This window comes from Seriola lalandi, unplaced genomic scaffold (assembly GCF_002814215.2).
Source record: "Seriola lalandi dorsalis isolate HSWRI2012SDOR001 ecotype SW California unplaced genomic scaffold, Sedor1 jcf7180002053855, whole genome shotgun sequence".
NCBI lineage: Eukaryota > Metazoa > Chordata > Actinopteri > Carangiformes > Carangidae > Seriola > Seriola lalandi.
The window spans coordinates 218239-236146 of record NW_019524408.1 but is presented as its reverse complement, the minus strand read 5'-3'; the positions used below and the strand labels follow the sequence as shown (position 1 = coordinate 236146).

The 17908-nt window shown below is 37.6% G+C and overlaps 1 protein-coding gene across 6 annotated transcripts in view; it reads right to left on the bottom strand.

Moving 5' to 3' along the window:
• Positions 1-17908, bottom strand: part of LOC111651919 (neural cell adhesion molecule 1-like) — a 73102-nt gene that overhangs the window by 21558 nt on the left and 33636 nt on the right. For 2 of the 6 annotated variants that reach the window (XM_023401986.2, XM_023401991.2), the window contains exons 5-10: positions 17108-17245; positions 16603-16720; positions 13870-14030; positions 12109-12251; positions 10787-10810; positions 3284-3313 (exon numbers count right to left, since the gene is read on the bottom strand). In XM_023401986.2, coding sequence (XP_023257754.1) covers positions 3284-3313; positions 10787-10810; positions 12109-12251; positions 13870-14030; positions 16603-16720; positions 17108-17245 — 614 coding nt within the window. The remainder of the gene's footprint in view (positions 1-3283; positions 3314-10786; positions 10811-12108; positions 12252-13869; positions 14031-16602; positions 16721-17107; positions 17246-17908) is intronic. The other 4 variants (XM_023401988.2, XM_023401994.2, XM_023401992.2 and 1 more) reach the window with 2 other exon arrangements.

Here is a 17908-nt window from a genome sequence, read left to right as displayed (position 1 = left end):
AGTCACATAGCATTTGAAAACTGGGAAAAAGACAGCTGGCTAATGAGATGTGTAAATGACCTTCCTGCTCTAGACATACCTGGTTTCATTAACTTGATATGCAGAGTTACAACATCCAACCATAAGTAGCTTCCTGACCTTCAGGGTCAATAACTTTGTGTTGTTGTGGTTGTCATCGTCATCTGAGACTCAACTGTTGTAGTGTTAAGTGTCAGACAGACCCAGCTTCGCCTTTTTATAAAGAAAATTTTCACCACTAGGATATTATTATTCAAAACATTTATTATACAGATAAACATTAATTTCTCCTCACAAATGAGTTGGGTGAACCACAACTTAATTGTTTATTTAGGCTGCTAATGACACAGAAAATGTTAACTGTCGTGTAGATGAAAATCTCTAACTCAGTATGTGTTAAACCAATTCAAATCCATTTTTTTGGATATGAGACATACAAGCGTTTTTGCGCTGTACTTTTTTATACAGTAAGCTGAGGTGTTTTTGTGAATTATTCCTTTAACAAGATGCTGCACAACTGAATATCTAAGCCCCTCTTTTGGTTGCGTTCATGGCTTTGATCCAAGCTAGAGGCAAAACAATGGCACGGTTGCTTTTACACATACTGAATTAGGGCCCAGTCTGGGAAGCCATGTAAGAGAAACCCTCGTTAGTTTGTATTCAAATTCAATAGACAAAGCATGTCTGGGGCATTCATTATGCATAGCGGGTAGCAGGACCAGGGAGACACTTACATAACACACTACCCTTTTATTCTGACCCCCGTGCAGAGTGTTCTCTCTCGACCCCTGTGGTAGTGCTTCTGACTCCTGCATCTGTGCAACATGCCACACTATGTACAACCGTGAAGTCCTGGTTAGTCACTATGCCTCAATATCAAGTCCTTTTTAATTTTGTGCTCCTTTTTGGAGAATGCAGCATCAAAATGCAAACAAAGCCAGAACCACATATGGTCAGTTTCTCAGGGACCTGTAATGAATATCATTATCTACTAGAGGAAAATTGTATGTTCACTGCAATTTAGTGGTGTGATACATTAACATTTCATAATAATGGTTTCATCATTAACGCAACATTGCACCAGAGTGGCTGTCTATTGGAAACTTCCTTGATCATATTTTTGGCTTTACTGCCTCTTACAAATACATATGAAACCAATTTTTATGTCTGTGTGAAAACCTGGAATAAAACAGTTGAGGGAAGAAAAAAAAAGACTTTCAGACATAAGCTCTTCTAATAAATCAAACAACATTGACAGCAGAGCTCTCCAACCAGCTTCTTCAGCTTTACCATCAGAGGAGAGAGACACTGCAGGAACATCAGAGCATAAAATTGAGAATACACTGAGGACATGTTAAACTCATGTCTCACCAAATCTTAACTGTCCCAGCATACAGATGCACCTTCCCCAGAATGTACCTTCCCTTCAGTGGCTTGTCAAATCAACACTCAGCTGCCTACGCGTTTGCAACAAACATGCTCAGCGTGCCCATACTGCTTCATGCTCATAATGGTATGTCTTGCAGAAAGACACACACTGATCAATTCAGAGTCCAAGTGGATTTTTAACACCATGTCATTATGTCAGAAAGTGAAAATAATTATCGCCTGATCCATTAATGTAAACCAATACATTCACAACCTGAAACCGCTAATGTGCTACATATATGTGGCCGAGATGTCATTTGTGAGACAACAGATTAACTAAAATGTGGTTCATAAAATAAAAAAAAGGATGGCATAACAAATTTTTAAGCCTTTTATGTGTTTCTGTTTTAGGGAAAAGTGGCACTTGCTTGGGATTATCTTCATCCTTCTTAAAACACTGAGAAGTAAGGTTACTAAGATGCACTGTTTGGGCTTTTTGAAGTTGCCTATTTCTTGTACAATCTGCTGATCATGAATCCAGATGTTCAAAATGATGCTTTTCCCCCTCATTTTATAGGTAAGAGTGTATATGAAGTCTACCGCTTATTTAAGCTGATGCACAAAAAAGTTTGTGTAACCAAGTGTAAATCACAGTTTTACACAAACCTAGTAATTACTGTCAGCATGTGCCTGATTAGAGGTTCTTCCTCACCTCCTGTAGTGAGTGATGAGGTTTTTCACTCCAAAGTTTGTGTAATCACAGGTGTCATTAATGAATGCATATCAGCTGTCAATATTTACTGATTGCTGGAAACAATGAATGGAAAAAGAAAAGAAAAAAACACTCTCAAAACTATCACAAAAAGGAGTAAAAGGAAAAGACCAATTCACTTTATGTGCAGAGCTCCCTGCAATTTTAAAATAAAATAGCAATGCTATTTGAGGAACCAAATGGTCTAAAAATACATATTCAATTCCTGTCAAATGATACAAAAGTATAAATAACAATGGCAACCCTAATGTATGATGTTGTGCCTGAAATGGTGATGGGCTCATTGAGGATGGCATACTTCGTGAGAGCACAAATTTCTGTTCGTTCGCAAGCCAAAAAATGAATCTTTACCAGCTCTATCCTCCAGTATGGTGCACTCAGCACTAATATTGGACCCAACAAAGAGGTATTTCTCACCAATTTTCTCACATATGTAAAACACATATTCAATAGTGAAGAAAGTTGGAGAGAGGCTTATGTGGGCAGCTCTTTCTTCTGCCAATTTTCACTTTCTTTCAGAAAAAGTACCTGGCTCTGATACTCTGGGTTGCTGCACATAGACATGTTTCATTTTTTCTTACATAAATATTCAGTCATCTTTGTTACAAAGAATTAGAACGACAGGAAACTATTTTACAATGTCAAAAATACCTGTTGAAGTTATAATCAAGAATTGGCAGTGGACTGAGTGAGATCTGAAGATGTGGGTGGAAAGACGCAGAGGTCTTAAAAGTGTGAGTTTTGCCTCAGAAATATAATAAATAAATAAAATGCATCAGAGAGTAAACAGGTTGACAAACTGCATTTAAAGATTAATGTATCCAATCCATAAAAAGTAATTTAAAAAAATCATATCTGCAGGCAGATGTCTTGTAATAACCTGTGTTCAGTTACAAATCTGGAAAAAAATCACAGGCTGAAGTAAGCTACAGCATGTTAAGTTTATATGGAACACAAACAACTAAAACAATGAGACAGGCGGACTACTGCATCGTTCACAGGGTTTATACTTTCCCTGACCCTTATTTGATCAAGAATTTTGATCTGCATCCATCCAGAATTGAATTAGACTCCCCTGACATGAAAGATGGATGGGTGTAGGAAAAAGTCATGCATTTAGAATACCTTGTGCTGCTCGGGCCGAGTCCATGATGCCTGTAGAGGACAGAGACAGAACAACAAACACAAGGCAAAGCGATTCTTAGAAAGTAATCCTTATCCAGACAAAGCTGGGATGCTGCACATTGCATGCATTAAATATCCACAGTTTATTTTCTGTGCACCCATAGTACCTGAGCTGAATGTCTGATTTTACTAAAGGTCTACAGATATAATAAGGGGTAAGGCTTTGGATTTACCTTCCAGAGAAGCCTATTATGTGACAATAAATGTTTTATTTTAAAGGTAAATTTTCAGTGTGTTATTTTTCTGTACTGCACATACTGCTTCCAAGCGGTAGTCCATTGGCATCATGATGGCACAAATGCTTACAGATAAGAAGGTTATTGGTTTATCAGGAAGAGGTGACTCCATTACACTGCTACAACAGAGATATGTCGGTCTGTTTAGTAAAAGTACTGCAGCAATTATCGACTCACAATCCATTTTTGAGGCTTGAAGCAATAGTGAGAGGATAAAAGCCAATAAAACAGAATTTACCCTCACCGTTGTCTTTGGCTGTGCATATAAAAAGCCTTTCCTCTTCCCTTTCTTACATCAAGAAACGACAGTTAGTACCCTAGTCGATCAAGTCATTGAACAACACTTGCTAGGTTTCTCAATAAACAATGACGGTTTTAAAATAAGCAATTTAGTTGCTGCTCTTTCTACACCCCATGTGAGACTTGCAAATAAATCTTTGCCTACAGGTGGCCCAGGTTATGTTGAGTAATTTTGCAAGTCAGATGTCCTGCTCTGAATGTTAACAATACTTGTACTACAAATTTCAAATTAAGTGTTTTTTCACCCATTGTTATGTTTTGATTGTAATCCAAAGCTAAAACAGACAAAACTGTGATTTGCAAGAATTCAGAATTTTAAAGTCTCGTTCTTTAAAAAACAATATGATGGTATCTACCCTGGTCAGTGGATGTTTATAAATCTCCACATTAGCTTTACAAATATTATTATTTTTTGTATTTTAAGAATTGTGGCAGTAAAGAGTCAATAACTGACCAAAACCGTATAATTTAAATAATAACTAGGACCTCTTCACGTCATCGTGTAGCAGCAGTTATGTCCTCATGTCTGTCTCATGTACTTAGGGCATATTTTATAAAATTATAGTAAATATTGTTCAAGTATATTATTTGTAAAAACACAAAAAGCATATTTGACTCATTGTTTGACTGGGATCAACATGGGCTTGACATTTATTACTCAGGAAATAAATTAACATATATCAAGAATAAGTGATTATAATAATCATGTTGGTTATATCTCTCTCAAATACAGTAAAACATCCTGCCCCATACAGAATTACTTCACATCATGACAGATAAAATCAAACCTCTGTATAACAAACAGATCACTTGTACTAGGCTGTACTAGACAACATGCTATGTCAAGTTAAATCAGTGACACTGAAAAGCCCAGCTGCACAAGACAAAAAGCTTTTTGGAAAGCATGCTCTATGGATTTCATGATGCTGAGGAGAAAATGTTAACCATGACGATGAGATGTGATGGCCCACATAGCGAAAAGGTATTGAAGCGTAACAAGCAAAATGATAAACAGCTATTTCATCAGGTGCAACAGCAAGAAAATGTCAAATAAATGAAAGCAATCTGCCGGAATAATTGTAGGGCAAAACGGTAAATCAAGCCCCTGTATTATCCTCTCATAATCAATGCTGGAGGCTTGTAAATAACACAATACACATAAGGTGTGTTTGAATTCAACCAGTTTATATTACTAACAAACCTGATTCACTATTTACTATGAAAATAAGCAAAATGAGGAAGTTAAATAGCGGGCACAGTAAAACACTTATTAGAAAAAAAATATAATGTACGAGTATAATTTCACTATGTTCTTGAGAGCATTGTAAGTCCTCTACTGTCACAGTAAGAGACAGGGTGCACCATACATCACTACAAACAACAGTTGGCTGCATATCACCACCGTGCTGAGAAAGAGTGGTAGCCCAATTAAAACAGGCAACCTAATGGTCTGTAACATCACCACCCTCATCCACACACTTGTCTGCAGCACTGCCTCTGCAGTAAGTGAGCTGACAACTATCACTGTCATATCTGTGACAGGTGATTGTTTAAGACAAAAGGACAATGAACAACAGCAGATGTGAGCATGCACAACCAAAGACACCATAACACAATCATGTCTCCGAGTAAACGCGCAGAACAATATAGTGACGGTTCCTTTGGGACTTAGCATTTTTCCAGCCCATTGTTATTTCCTTCCATAGAGAATTATCCTCGCTCTTTGTTCTGACATGAATTGTAATGTCAGCGTGAAGAGGGCAAAGCAGGGAGAGGCGACATACTAACATAAATACACTAAACACATAAATGTACCGAACCCTGCCTGTGCTTTATTCACTGGGTGATGCCTGACTGAAACTAATGAGTATGCATATTGTCATCGTCCTGTGTCATTAACTGCTGAGCCTAGGAGCCTCTGCCAGTACATCATGGAAAACTGACTAGCATTTTGGTGAAGAAACCCTTACATCACCCGACTACTAAGCTAGCAGGCGTGCTGTTGTAAATGAGCAGCCTTTTGTGTTTGGAGAAAACAATGCTCTCTCTGTACTGGCACGCAACGTTTAAAGCTTGTCCAGATGCCCTGCCTACACCGCTGCCACACAACATTAATTACAAATTTTCTTTAAGCATCTCATTGCAAATAAAATAATCATTAATTTCTTTACTCAAGTCTTAAATTTCTAATTGGAAATCTGGAAGTTACACATAGCAGGCCTTAAAAGCGGATTTGTGTCCTGAAACTCAATTTTTTTTTTTTTTTTTTAATACAAACAGATTACAAACGTAAAGTGCCATCACCAATCAACTAATAACTTTGTTCTGCTTTTAAGTTTTATAATAAGTCTTATTTGACTATAACGTCTCACTGTATAGTTGAAAATAGTTCCAGATAATTACAGCTTAAAAACTCCCTGCATCAAGCAGAATGTTTAATATGTATTCAAATAAGCAAAACATTCATTATGTAGATAATGTACAAAGCATGGATAAATACTTAATTTACATTTTCATTTAATAAACAGACACACTTATCTAGTGCGACTCACAGTGAATGCATTCAAAAGACTGAAACAACCACATACCACACGTAAAGTTGATTAAAGTTTTAAAATAAATATAAACACTTAACTTTAATTGATGTATAAACAAAAACAAAACTATCCTCAGATAAGTACCAATTTGAATTTGAAACGTAACTCTAAGCAGGCATACACCCACGAGTGAACAACATTTTTTTTGAACATACTCCTTTTATCCTGTCCCTTTTCATGTACAGTACTACGGCTTTACTATTGTATGATACAGTAATCTCCTTCAATCCTGACATTATGCATCTCTTTACTCACGGTTATCGGACAATGCTTTTGTCTGCCGAAACTGAAGATTTCACTCAGAATCTTCAGAATGAATTTGTCTCTCCTCAAGTTAACCTTTAAAACCCAAGATCACAGTAGAAGGGCACAGGGTCAAACAAAGCCAGACAAAGATCTGAATGGCTAATAGAATATTAGATGTAAAATACACTCTTGGTTTCTTACATGACTAATCAGCAGCATGTGAAAGAATTCTCTAATCCTGATCTTTTTGCTCAATTCAATAGCTTAAGCTGTAGAGTAGAGTCTCCTCCATCTGCTGCATCATAAATAACATAGTTCTCACATGAAAAGTGATGATAATATCATTAAAACCATAACCCTCTCTAGCAATTTTACTTTTTGTTTGTCCTTGGGCATGTTCATGCAGACAAACATTCACGCTATTCCACCGATTTACAGGAAGTAACGCTGTAATAAAAGCAGGGGAGAAAAAGACTGTGTGCAAGTAGATTTAAGAAAAATCAGCTTACACATATTTTATAAGGGAAGCAATGCACTCTACACATTAGTTAGACTTAAAGGATATAAACTATGTGTTTTGGTGAGCAACACTGAATGTAAACAGAAACTTTGTTTGTTTACTCCACAGGGCACCTTTAATAAACCCACACAGATGTTTTTTCAAGGCTGTATTCTAGCTTTAAAGACGGAGGCTTTTTTCCAAGTTGGTATCATTTGTGGACTGAGCATTGAACCATTAAAAGAAGTTATAGTCCGTCTCAAATGCAAAATCTTAATTGATCCACTGTGTAATGCAGATTACACAATTAACTGTTGTTGCAGTGAAACTACTACTCATAGTCTTACTGTACAGAGAAGTTGATGAAACAGTTTGTCAGTGTATTCCTATAGGGTCACAGCCCATAGTCTCCTACATAGTCCGAGGTAGGGTAGGATCATTTTTCTAAAACCTAGACTATTACAGCAAATCTGGGATTTATCACACTACTCTGATAATCCTCTTCTCTGCTGAATTTCAGGTCTAACAATAAAAGGCACATGATTTATATGTGTGATAAAGTAGAGCACTGTATTTTATTATTATCACAGGGTTCTGCATAAATTAGGTTAAAAAAAAACATCTATGTGCTGAATGTACGGTATGCAATGTACTATAACCAAAGCTCTGCAAACAGGAATGAGACTAGTCAGCCAGTTTCAGCCCTTTATCTGTTTGCTTCTCTCCTGCTCTCTGTGCTCACACATACAGGATTTTAATACAGCCAAGTTTCCAATAAAGCTGTTCTCATTTACATGTTTTTCTGTTTCTGTTGTCAGACAATGACACAAGTATGAAATAGTGACTGTAACACGGCCTATTAAGACTATGTGTGAACTTTCTAACTGCTGCTCTGCTGCTGCTAAAATCCTGATTTCATAACTGCGACATTGTCAAACAAAAAACACGCAAACACAGTTAAAGACAAAATCTGTTGTGATTTTGGCTGAATTTACTTGTAAAGTGATCGCTCAGAGAGAAAGTTATAAGCAAGAGTATCTTTCTTGTTTTGTCTCTTACATAGTGTGCACTGCCTACAATCCGCAACATTTTTAAAAATTAAACTTTGGACTTTAATTTGAGACAGGCTTGTATTAGAGACAAGTCTTTATTTCTAATTACTGCTGTTTGACAAGTATAATTGATCCTCGTAGGAAGCCTCATTTTCAGTCACTCCTGTTTACCGTATTGAAGTTATTGTATTACGTGTTCATACAAACTCAACACTTCCTATTTTTTATTGCTGTACTGTAGTAATCATATTGTCTCATTTTCCTGTTACTGTCATTTCTGTTGTTTACATGCTATTCAGATCTGCTAGTTTCTTTAGCTTAGCATTTACCAATGGCTTCTCTCTCTCTCTCTCTCCCACTCTAATGCACTCTCTTGCTCCGTGTCTTACGTTTAGTTATTACTCTTATTTTAGTAATATTGGTACATGTAATGAAAGTACTTTATTTGCTGTAATGGAGGCGAGGCTTGGTGAATTGGAAGCGCTACTTCGTTTCATTGCAGCTTCCGAGTAGCAGGGAAACAAGGGCGGCTGGATGAATGCCTGTAAGAATAGTCGTAGTTCTAAACCTACGGTCTCTAAATCTAGTGACATATGCGCTATATTGGCAACACTGTAGCTTGAAACACTACCCTAACAAAGCCTGTTTGCACCAATTCATTTTGAAAGCGCAACAGGCAATGGGGCAACTCCAGTCAGTCAGTCAGTCAGTCAGTCAGTCACAGACATTCATGATTGTAGGGCTGGCCCTGCTGTTGTGATCCAGCCAAACATGAGGAGCTGAGCAACCCAGGAGCCAAAGAACTGAAAACACATTCATATAAACTGCTAATTAATTCCATCTCTTCATCATCACCACACATCTGAAATGGCACAGTACAGATCTGTACTGGTTTTCTGACCAATGCTGCCCTTTCAATCCTTTAAAGATTGTACAAAAAAATTAAGTGAAATAACAGCTGCAATTTTCTTTTTTCACTTAACCATGTCCACCCCAAATGAATGTTGTTTCACTTGTCACACCCATTCTAGATGAAATACAGCTGTTATGATGATTACAGACAGCATGACAGACATACATCAAATGAACAAACAGAACAACACAATTAAACAATTAGCAGCCGTTTCCTCCTGCATTCGTTGGAGCCCCACCATGGAAATCATTTCCCCCGCTGATAATCAGAACTATAGCAATCTGTACGTACTCTTACTCTACAGTCATTCAGTAAGGCTGCTAATCATTTCTTTAAAGAGGAGATGACACAGATCACGCAGTATACTGCAGAATGAAGTGCAAAACACACTGCCACCACAGCACAGCTGTGCGTCACATAACGTGTCATGTGACATGCCATGTTGCAGCATGTCAGTGACTACACAGTGCAGAAAATGGGTGCTTACTGCAAAATGTAGTTGCCTGTTTTTTGTTAATAAGAAAAAGTCTAATTTCCTCAGTCCTCACCTGCAGAGTCAATCTTCACACCTACGGTATAGCTTGCCAGGCAATGTCTTTCATAATATTTCATGGTGAAACTGTGGGATGTAGAGCTCTCGAGTGTTTGTCTACTGCTCTGATGAGTCTCCTCATCCATTGTGACAGCTTCAAGACCACAAAAGAAGCCAACCTGTCACTGACAGAAGAGAAAGTAGAGCTACAGCAGTTTAGAGGTGTGTTCTGCAAAAAATGCTGTCTCCTGGGACATTGATACTGGATAATAGGACTGAGGTGTAAACTCTTACTGGAATGCCAGTATGTATGCCACTGTGGGTGTTACAAAGAAAAAAATAGGCCTGTCGTGACGTGCCATATGGTGGTAGCTTGTTTTGCACTTGAGGCTCCACTCAAAATTTGTTTTTGAATATCTAACATTCTGCCGTGTAGGTTTGACAGGTGGCTGTATAAGGTTCATATTTCTGCTCCTCACAGAGCACAGTACTTGTAGTCTGCTTGAATTAATGTCAGTTAATCCACTTCTCTACTGGCCACCTATATGATCAGTATGTTTCAAACAGTCAGATTTTTGTCTACAGGGGTTGGGTGTTGGATACTCAAAAGATAAAATTTAAGGTGGAGCTTTTTTACCCTCAATTTTCAGATGACACCAACATTTATGTTAGACCATCTAATGTCTAATATTGAGATGACGGACAGACATAACTGGGCTTGAATCCAGGCAGCCTCATGCTGTTATGGAAAGTTTGAAATGATGATGCAACAGCGACACAGAAATGGTGTTTCCCTATTATTATGTTATTAACCATATTTTCATCTGATCTCATGAGATAAGCTCTATACACAAGATCAGTGAAGGCTTCAGGCTATATTTGGAAAGCATGCAGTAGTCGAATCAATTTCATGAACTCTGATGAGATCATTCCTTGGGGTTTTCAAGAAACAGCTGGGAAATTTTCAATAAAAAGGGATTATTTGATTTCAGTGGGGGTTTTGTCAAATCTGGAGGCATACTTTTCAACACTACTCCAGTACATTTCTGTGCCACGCGGATTTCATACCTGATAGATCCTGTTTAGATGTGCCTGTAGGAAGAAAATGTAGTGCATGTAATGTACTGGCTCCAGAATTCCTCCATGATCTACAGTATATCTCTGAAGCATTTTCCCTCTCATTGCCTGTTAACTGTAGCAAGACACCAAGACCTTGAAGAACCAGCCCATGTGGGCATTAGATGTACAAGAATACCAATCAGGTGTTCATTATTTTTGATGGTTTGCACATTGAATATTATAGAGGATATTACCAAGAGAACAAACATGGGTATCAAGGATGTAATAGAAGGTACAAAACTAGCTCTTAACCAATGCAGTGCCAAAACAAATTTAAAAGATGGGAGCAGAATATCGACTGATAAAAATTATAAACATTTTAATAAAAAAAACTTTTCAATCACTGGCATGAGCAGAATAATGGCAATAGTGATTGAAAATGCTAAACAAACACTTGAGCATTCAAGTGCTGATTCTAGCAAATACAGTAAGAAGCGGACAACGTTTAATTATTGCCTCAAATTGAATGCTTATTTTGGGAATGTTATAATTGCATTTATGGTGCTGATTTTCTTGACATTTGGGAAAACTCAAGTCTTAGTGTACTCCACATTACTGGCTGAGTATTGCTGAGCTAATTACATGAAATCCACTGGGTCATCTGGAAGGAGCTGCTAATTTAGGGGAAATAGAAAGAAGTACATAAAACTTGTTGAGGGTGTTTCACAATGAAACAGCACAAGCACCCCGCCGGCACATCAATATACCTCTTGAATTTAGGTTACAGGTATTCAATTCCTCTCCCTGAGACACAGTGTCTAGCAGGTTTGTGTTCTTCCCGGGTGGTTACTAGTCACTGTGTCCCAGTTCCACATCACACATTGATGTCTTATAAAGCATAATATAAGAAAAGTAAAATAAAAAAAATGTACTTTTTCATTTTGTACAGAGGAACTGATGCATGAGATTAGCTGATATCAGTCAAACTACGGCTTCAGAAATACATCACTAATTTCCAATTTGGAAGTAAGTAATAGAAATGTTTTCAGGGATTTATTTCTACATTAATTTTTTTCTGTGCTGTCACCAGAGACAATGCACCACCGTCATCCTTCATTTTTTCATTTTTTTCTATAATTTTTTTTGTACATCCAGTACCAAGTGCTTTTATGTATAGTATGCAACTGGGAAACAGACAGTAGCAGTCGACCTTATGCCAGGTGTGGTTAATTAGCTCCAAAAGGGAAAAACGCTGGAAGGCCTTGAGGACCAAAATTAAGGATTCAGTTATTTAGCTACTATTGCCATCCATACCGCCTTTATTATTTTACCTGTTCTCCTTCAGTGAAGACGCGTTCACCATAGCTCCAGTTGATGGTGGGAGTTGGATCACCTGAAGCCTCACAAGTTAGAGTTACCTGCTCCTCCATCTCTGACGTGCTCTGGTTTACAATGTATGTGATCTTAGGTTTGACTGTAAAACACAAACACATAGTCATCACATCCGCACAAGCATAACGAGGCAGCCAGGTGGTTTGGCAGCACAAGTACAATACGTAAAAGAGCAACTCTCTGGATTTGGGATGAGTTCAAAGGGAGGATGAGGATCAGTAGCTTGACAGGTGAGGGGGATTTTTATGGCAGTAAAACTGTATTTAAGCTTTCCCAGTCCCAGCGACGGCAAAGTTGTGATAACCATGTGTGGATCCAAACTTAATTCATGTAATAATTTATTTAGCCTATCTCAAAGGAGCCTGTCTTCATTTTTGTTTACATTTGAGCAAACTGTCAAGTTAAAGTACTCCTGAGCTAACCTGAAAGAACAGCAGGGTGCCACAACTGTGACATGAGCAGAGCGCAGCAAATTCAAGTGCTTCTTCTGAAGCGCAAGGAAGTGCATTACCCTGCGCTCTCATCTTTTCTATTCCTCTCCATGAAGGATGAATGCATGGATTAAGCAATGGGTTTGCTAAATGTAAGTCTATTCAATATGAATACAGTTTACAGATTGTGTCATCTGAAGTTTACACAATATTCAGCACAAAAAACAACTACAACCTTGAATTAATATGCTATTATAGTATGTCAACCGACTGATTAGATGAACAAGAACGGTGAAGAACAGTTGTGAGGTTGTTTTGCTTATTTGCAGCGCTGTCAATCAAATTTCTCAAAATGCATCCACACAATATGGATGACCCTTGAATTTTAGCATTAAACTCTTGATAAATAACAAACCTAACAACAAATAACCTAAAAACATTACCTTTACCACTACCTGCTGCTTGTCTAGCCAAGAATATTGAATATTGTAGAGAAAGATTTTTGTGGCTAGTGGTGCATTGTGCAGCTATATTATATGAGAAAATATCAATATCCAATCCGACTTGGTATTGATGGGTACCATATATTAAACAAATCCAATCAAGATCTAGTCAAAAAAAACATGATCACAAAACACACTTGCAACTTTAATATTCAGAAATGGGAGTTTAAAGGGAAACATGATTGCAGCTTTTTCCACATTGATGTAAGGAGACCAGGGCTTTGAAAGTGCAAGAAAATCTGCAAGATTATGTGGTAAATCTCCTAAAGAGGTAAACAATGTGCTTTGAAAAGCTGTAATTTTGTGGTGATTGTTTACCCATTGAGCTATGAGGAACCACGCTTTGGCCACTTCTTTTGTTTAGGAAAATTAAATGCACCAGCTAACATGCCAGCTTAATATGAATCTAACTGACATGACTACATGAACTGATATTCTGATTGTGATTGAAATTATGGTCATTGTTACGTGACAAAATCAAGGCGGCAACAACCCAGTGGGAAAAAACAAAGAAAAATAGTTCAGGAATTCAAAGAGTTCAGCTGAGCTGAACTTCATTCTCTACATCTTTAGTCTCCATCCTTACATGAAACAACACAACCCACACTGAAACAACACCTCATCTTGTATCCCTTAGAAAGCAAGACACATAACCATACCATTGTTTTTACCCCACCTACATACTCTTATATTTCATTCCCACTCACTTGGAGAATTTTATATTGTCACTTTAATACATGTATGTATATAAAATGTCTCTCCTTACCAAACACTCTTAGACTGAGCTCCTGCTCACTTTCCCCAGCCTTGTTCTTGGCAATACAGGTGTACTCTCCTTCATCCAGCTTGGTAACATCCATTATTGTCATTTCTGAGCCGTCTTCATTAAAGCTATACTTCTCTCCTGCCTCGAGAACCACTTCGTTCCTGTGGAAAACACAAGTGCTGAACATTATACACATCTAACAAATCAATTTCAAAGATCATTTTTAAACTGCACCATGCTAACAGGTTGCTGTTCTTCAAAAAAGTAAAATGTTTCTTGACCCTTAGAGATTAGCAAAACATGCAGGAGTTTCTAAATGAATTACAAAGTGAAAAAGATCAAGTGATGCAGTAGAGGTGCAGTGATGAAGAAGGCGTAAGCTGAAAGTCTCAGAGCAGAAAATGTTTTCAGAAAATGAGAGGGACAATATTTTTCTTCTGAGAGACTTTTGACATTTGGTATTAGGAAATTAAAAAAAAATTATTTTCAATTTGTCAATTTGCCTAATTGACTATAAATTGTTTGTCACTATCGGCAGAAATGGCATAATACAGGTGTAAAGGACATAATGTTCTCTGACCTCTGACTGTCTGCGATCATTTGTGTTGGGCTTCAGTACAGCTTTCAACAAGTTGTGGCTTCTGTCTAACTGCACAGGTATTAAAAATGATTCAAAGGGCCACGAAATACGAAAGACCAAGACCAACAGATGCTTCTGGTGTCTTTGTACTTTGTGACCCCCCCCCCCCCCCCCCCCCCCCCCAGTCTAAGCTATCTACAAAGCTAACCACTGTCTTGGAAACAAGATGAACAGGAACAGTTTAACAAAGCACAAGCCTATCAATGGCTGTATTCAGACACACAGTATAATGTGGCTCTTGATGACACTTTAGGTCTTCAGGTTTCACTGTTCACTGCACCTTTAATACCCCACGATTAAGTATCCTATTTCAATGAATAAACCAGTCAGTATGATATCCCTAATAACCCTACAGTCCACTATACACTTTGGTCTCGTGTGCAGCAGGTAAAATGGTACATAGGACCAATACCTGACGTGGGTCGGTTACCTTATAGCTACTGACAGTGTTCAAATTAGACTATTCCAATAATTACCTGTAAAAGCCAAATGACAACAAACCTCTTCCCTTTTCTTTTCAAATGCTCTGAGCAAGATATTCAGTTCAACAAAGCCACATTTTACCGAAGCAGCATAATGCTCTCTGACACAAAGACTGAACCAGCAGGCTATACTGTTTATTTTTCAGTTGAAACCTATGTATTCTGTTCTATAAAAACATTTTCTTTACTAGTCACTGATGGTGAGTAAAATACATTTTCACACAATCCTGTTGTATTATAGACAGCTTCAACAACCTTCATAACATAGAAGTATAACAAGCTATAATGAATTTCATGTTTAATTAATATATCTTACGCAAGAGGAAATGATTCTGTGAAATAAACTAAGAACTACCAGAGGGCAAATCTGAAGATGAAGGAGCAAGTTTGTTGTTTATATATATATATATATATATATATATATATTTATATGGTACACTAACAACCCAAACAGCTCATTATATTTGATTAGCCCTACCTCAGTCTGTTTGTAGTCTGTTAGTCTGTCGCAGCTCTAACCTCTGCTGATGCTATAGGTCAACATACATTTGCACTGTTTACTATAATTGGTGCTACATGTGTCAAAACCTAATTTTTAGCCAAAATCACTGCATGGTTCAGTGGTTGGTCTGTCTGTTGAGAGATTTCAGTGTTGACCAACATGGTGGAATGACCAACAACTATTGGACTGATTTAGATTCATGGTCCCAAGAGGATGAATTCTACTGACTTTGTTGATCCGCTGACATATCTCCTTGCACCACCAGCAGGTTGACATTTTTGGATAAGAATGAAAAAGCTCAACAACTATTTGATTGCCATGCAATTTGGTTCAGACATTCATATTCACCTCAGGATAAATTGGTAATCCCTCAACTTTACATCTAACTCCATCATTAGGTCAAATTTTTACTCTGTCCAATATTTTGGTTTATGACCAAATACCTGCAAAAAAAATGATATTGCTATCAACCTCAGCTGTACTTTGTGTTTAGTGCTAACAGGCAATTATTTGCATGCTAACATGTTAATATGAGATTTTGACCGTGGTAAACATTACACCCACAAAACGAGAGCATGTTAGCATTTTCATTGTCAGCCATGTTAGTATGTTGGCATTGGCTTTGAGCTCAAACGATGTACATCAAAGCACCATTGTGCGTAAGTACAACCTCATGCAACCTCTAGTACAGCTAGTTGTTCTACAAACATCACAAGTTGAAGGGTGACATAACAAAGTTTAAACTTTAACAGGCTTTAAGTTACTTCAAAGATTAAAAATTAATATTGATCTTTACTGGTCAATATTCTGATGGTATATGTGTGAGTTGTCACAAATGACAAAAAATAAATAATAAATAAGTGAAAGGACTTAAATTCATTTTATGCAACAGCATTAAATTTATCGTTAGATTAAGTCAGGCATCGCTATTGTTTTTATTTGTTTAATAGAGCCACATAATAAACCACAAAACGTCCAGTTTAACTGCAGCTTAATTCTACAAATTTTCAAATACAGTACATAGTTTAAATTTTTTGGGCTAGTATCTGACAAATGCTGCTGCAACTATTCGAAAGCATTTTTCTCTACAGTTGCTACCAGAGCTTTACCTTGTCCAAGTCACCATGGGTTCAGGATAGCCATCAACAGCACAAGTCAACATGGCAGACTGCCCGACATCTGCTGTGGCATTCACCTCCGACTGCCATACCCTAATGGTCGGGAGCACTGAGACACAGAGAGATCAATAATGAAATAAATTGAAAGAAAAATAAATTGGTAGATAGATACACACATACATAGGCAGATAGTCACATAGATACATAGACAGATAGCAGGAGGGAATACAGAAACAGAAGCAGTGACAAATTCAGAACACTTATTTTAGGCACACTCATTTGCTAGGCTCAGAAGTTGCAGGAAACAGACTTCATTAGCATGAAACATCTTTGATACATGGTTGCTCTGGGCAACTATTTCCACATTGATGCTGAGCCTGGTCGCCTCTAAGGATCTTCAGCTTATTTAAGCGTCATGGGACACCTGCCGCACAAAAACATGCACACAGGAACAAAAAGGAAGAGGAAATAGTGTGAGAGAGAAAGGGCCGCTAACCGTTCACAACGACCTTGATGACCCGCAGATCAATCTCGCCGCGGGCCATGAGGCGACCCTCGCAGGTATATGAGCCCTCATCTGTCTTCTTTATGCCACGGATTTGAAGGTGATTGTTGCTCAGTACCTTAAACCGAACTGTAAGGAAGAAGAGAGTAAATGCACTGTCAGGTGTGTTACGTATTTGGCAAATCAGGCACAAGTCAATCACTTCAAGTGTTTGATGACGAACAGCTGCTGCAGTGCTACCAGGAGAGTTACATAAATAAAGAGAACTCATGTCTGAATTAAAAGGCCATGGCAAAGCTTTACTTTGATATATCTGGCTGACAACATTTTAACACTGATGTCTGTAGTCACAGATATCTCTGCATTATTATTACAAACTTGTTGTTGAATTTATCCATTTTCATCAATTTACATTAATGTGAGGACTATGTATTATTTTTTTCTAGTCTCAAGGCTAATGTGATGAAATACAACTCACGATAACAAGTCTTTTTTGAGCAGATATTTTATATTATTTCCACTTTGTCAAATCCCAAAGTCCAACTCTCCTTCCATCAGCTCCAGAAAAGGAGAAATGCGAGAGGAACACCCTCAGTTTGAGATGAAATGCGAACAAAACAAATTTAATCATGTAGTAATTCAGAATACTATTACAACCCACACATGACCTTGTGTTATTATTTTCCAGCGAGCAATACTAACAATACCATACACATTATAATATTGCTCAGTGTCAAGGGTGAATATGAGTGAGTCAATTGTATTTTCAAATTCAAAACCAAATTAATTTTT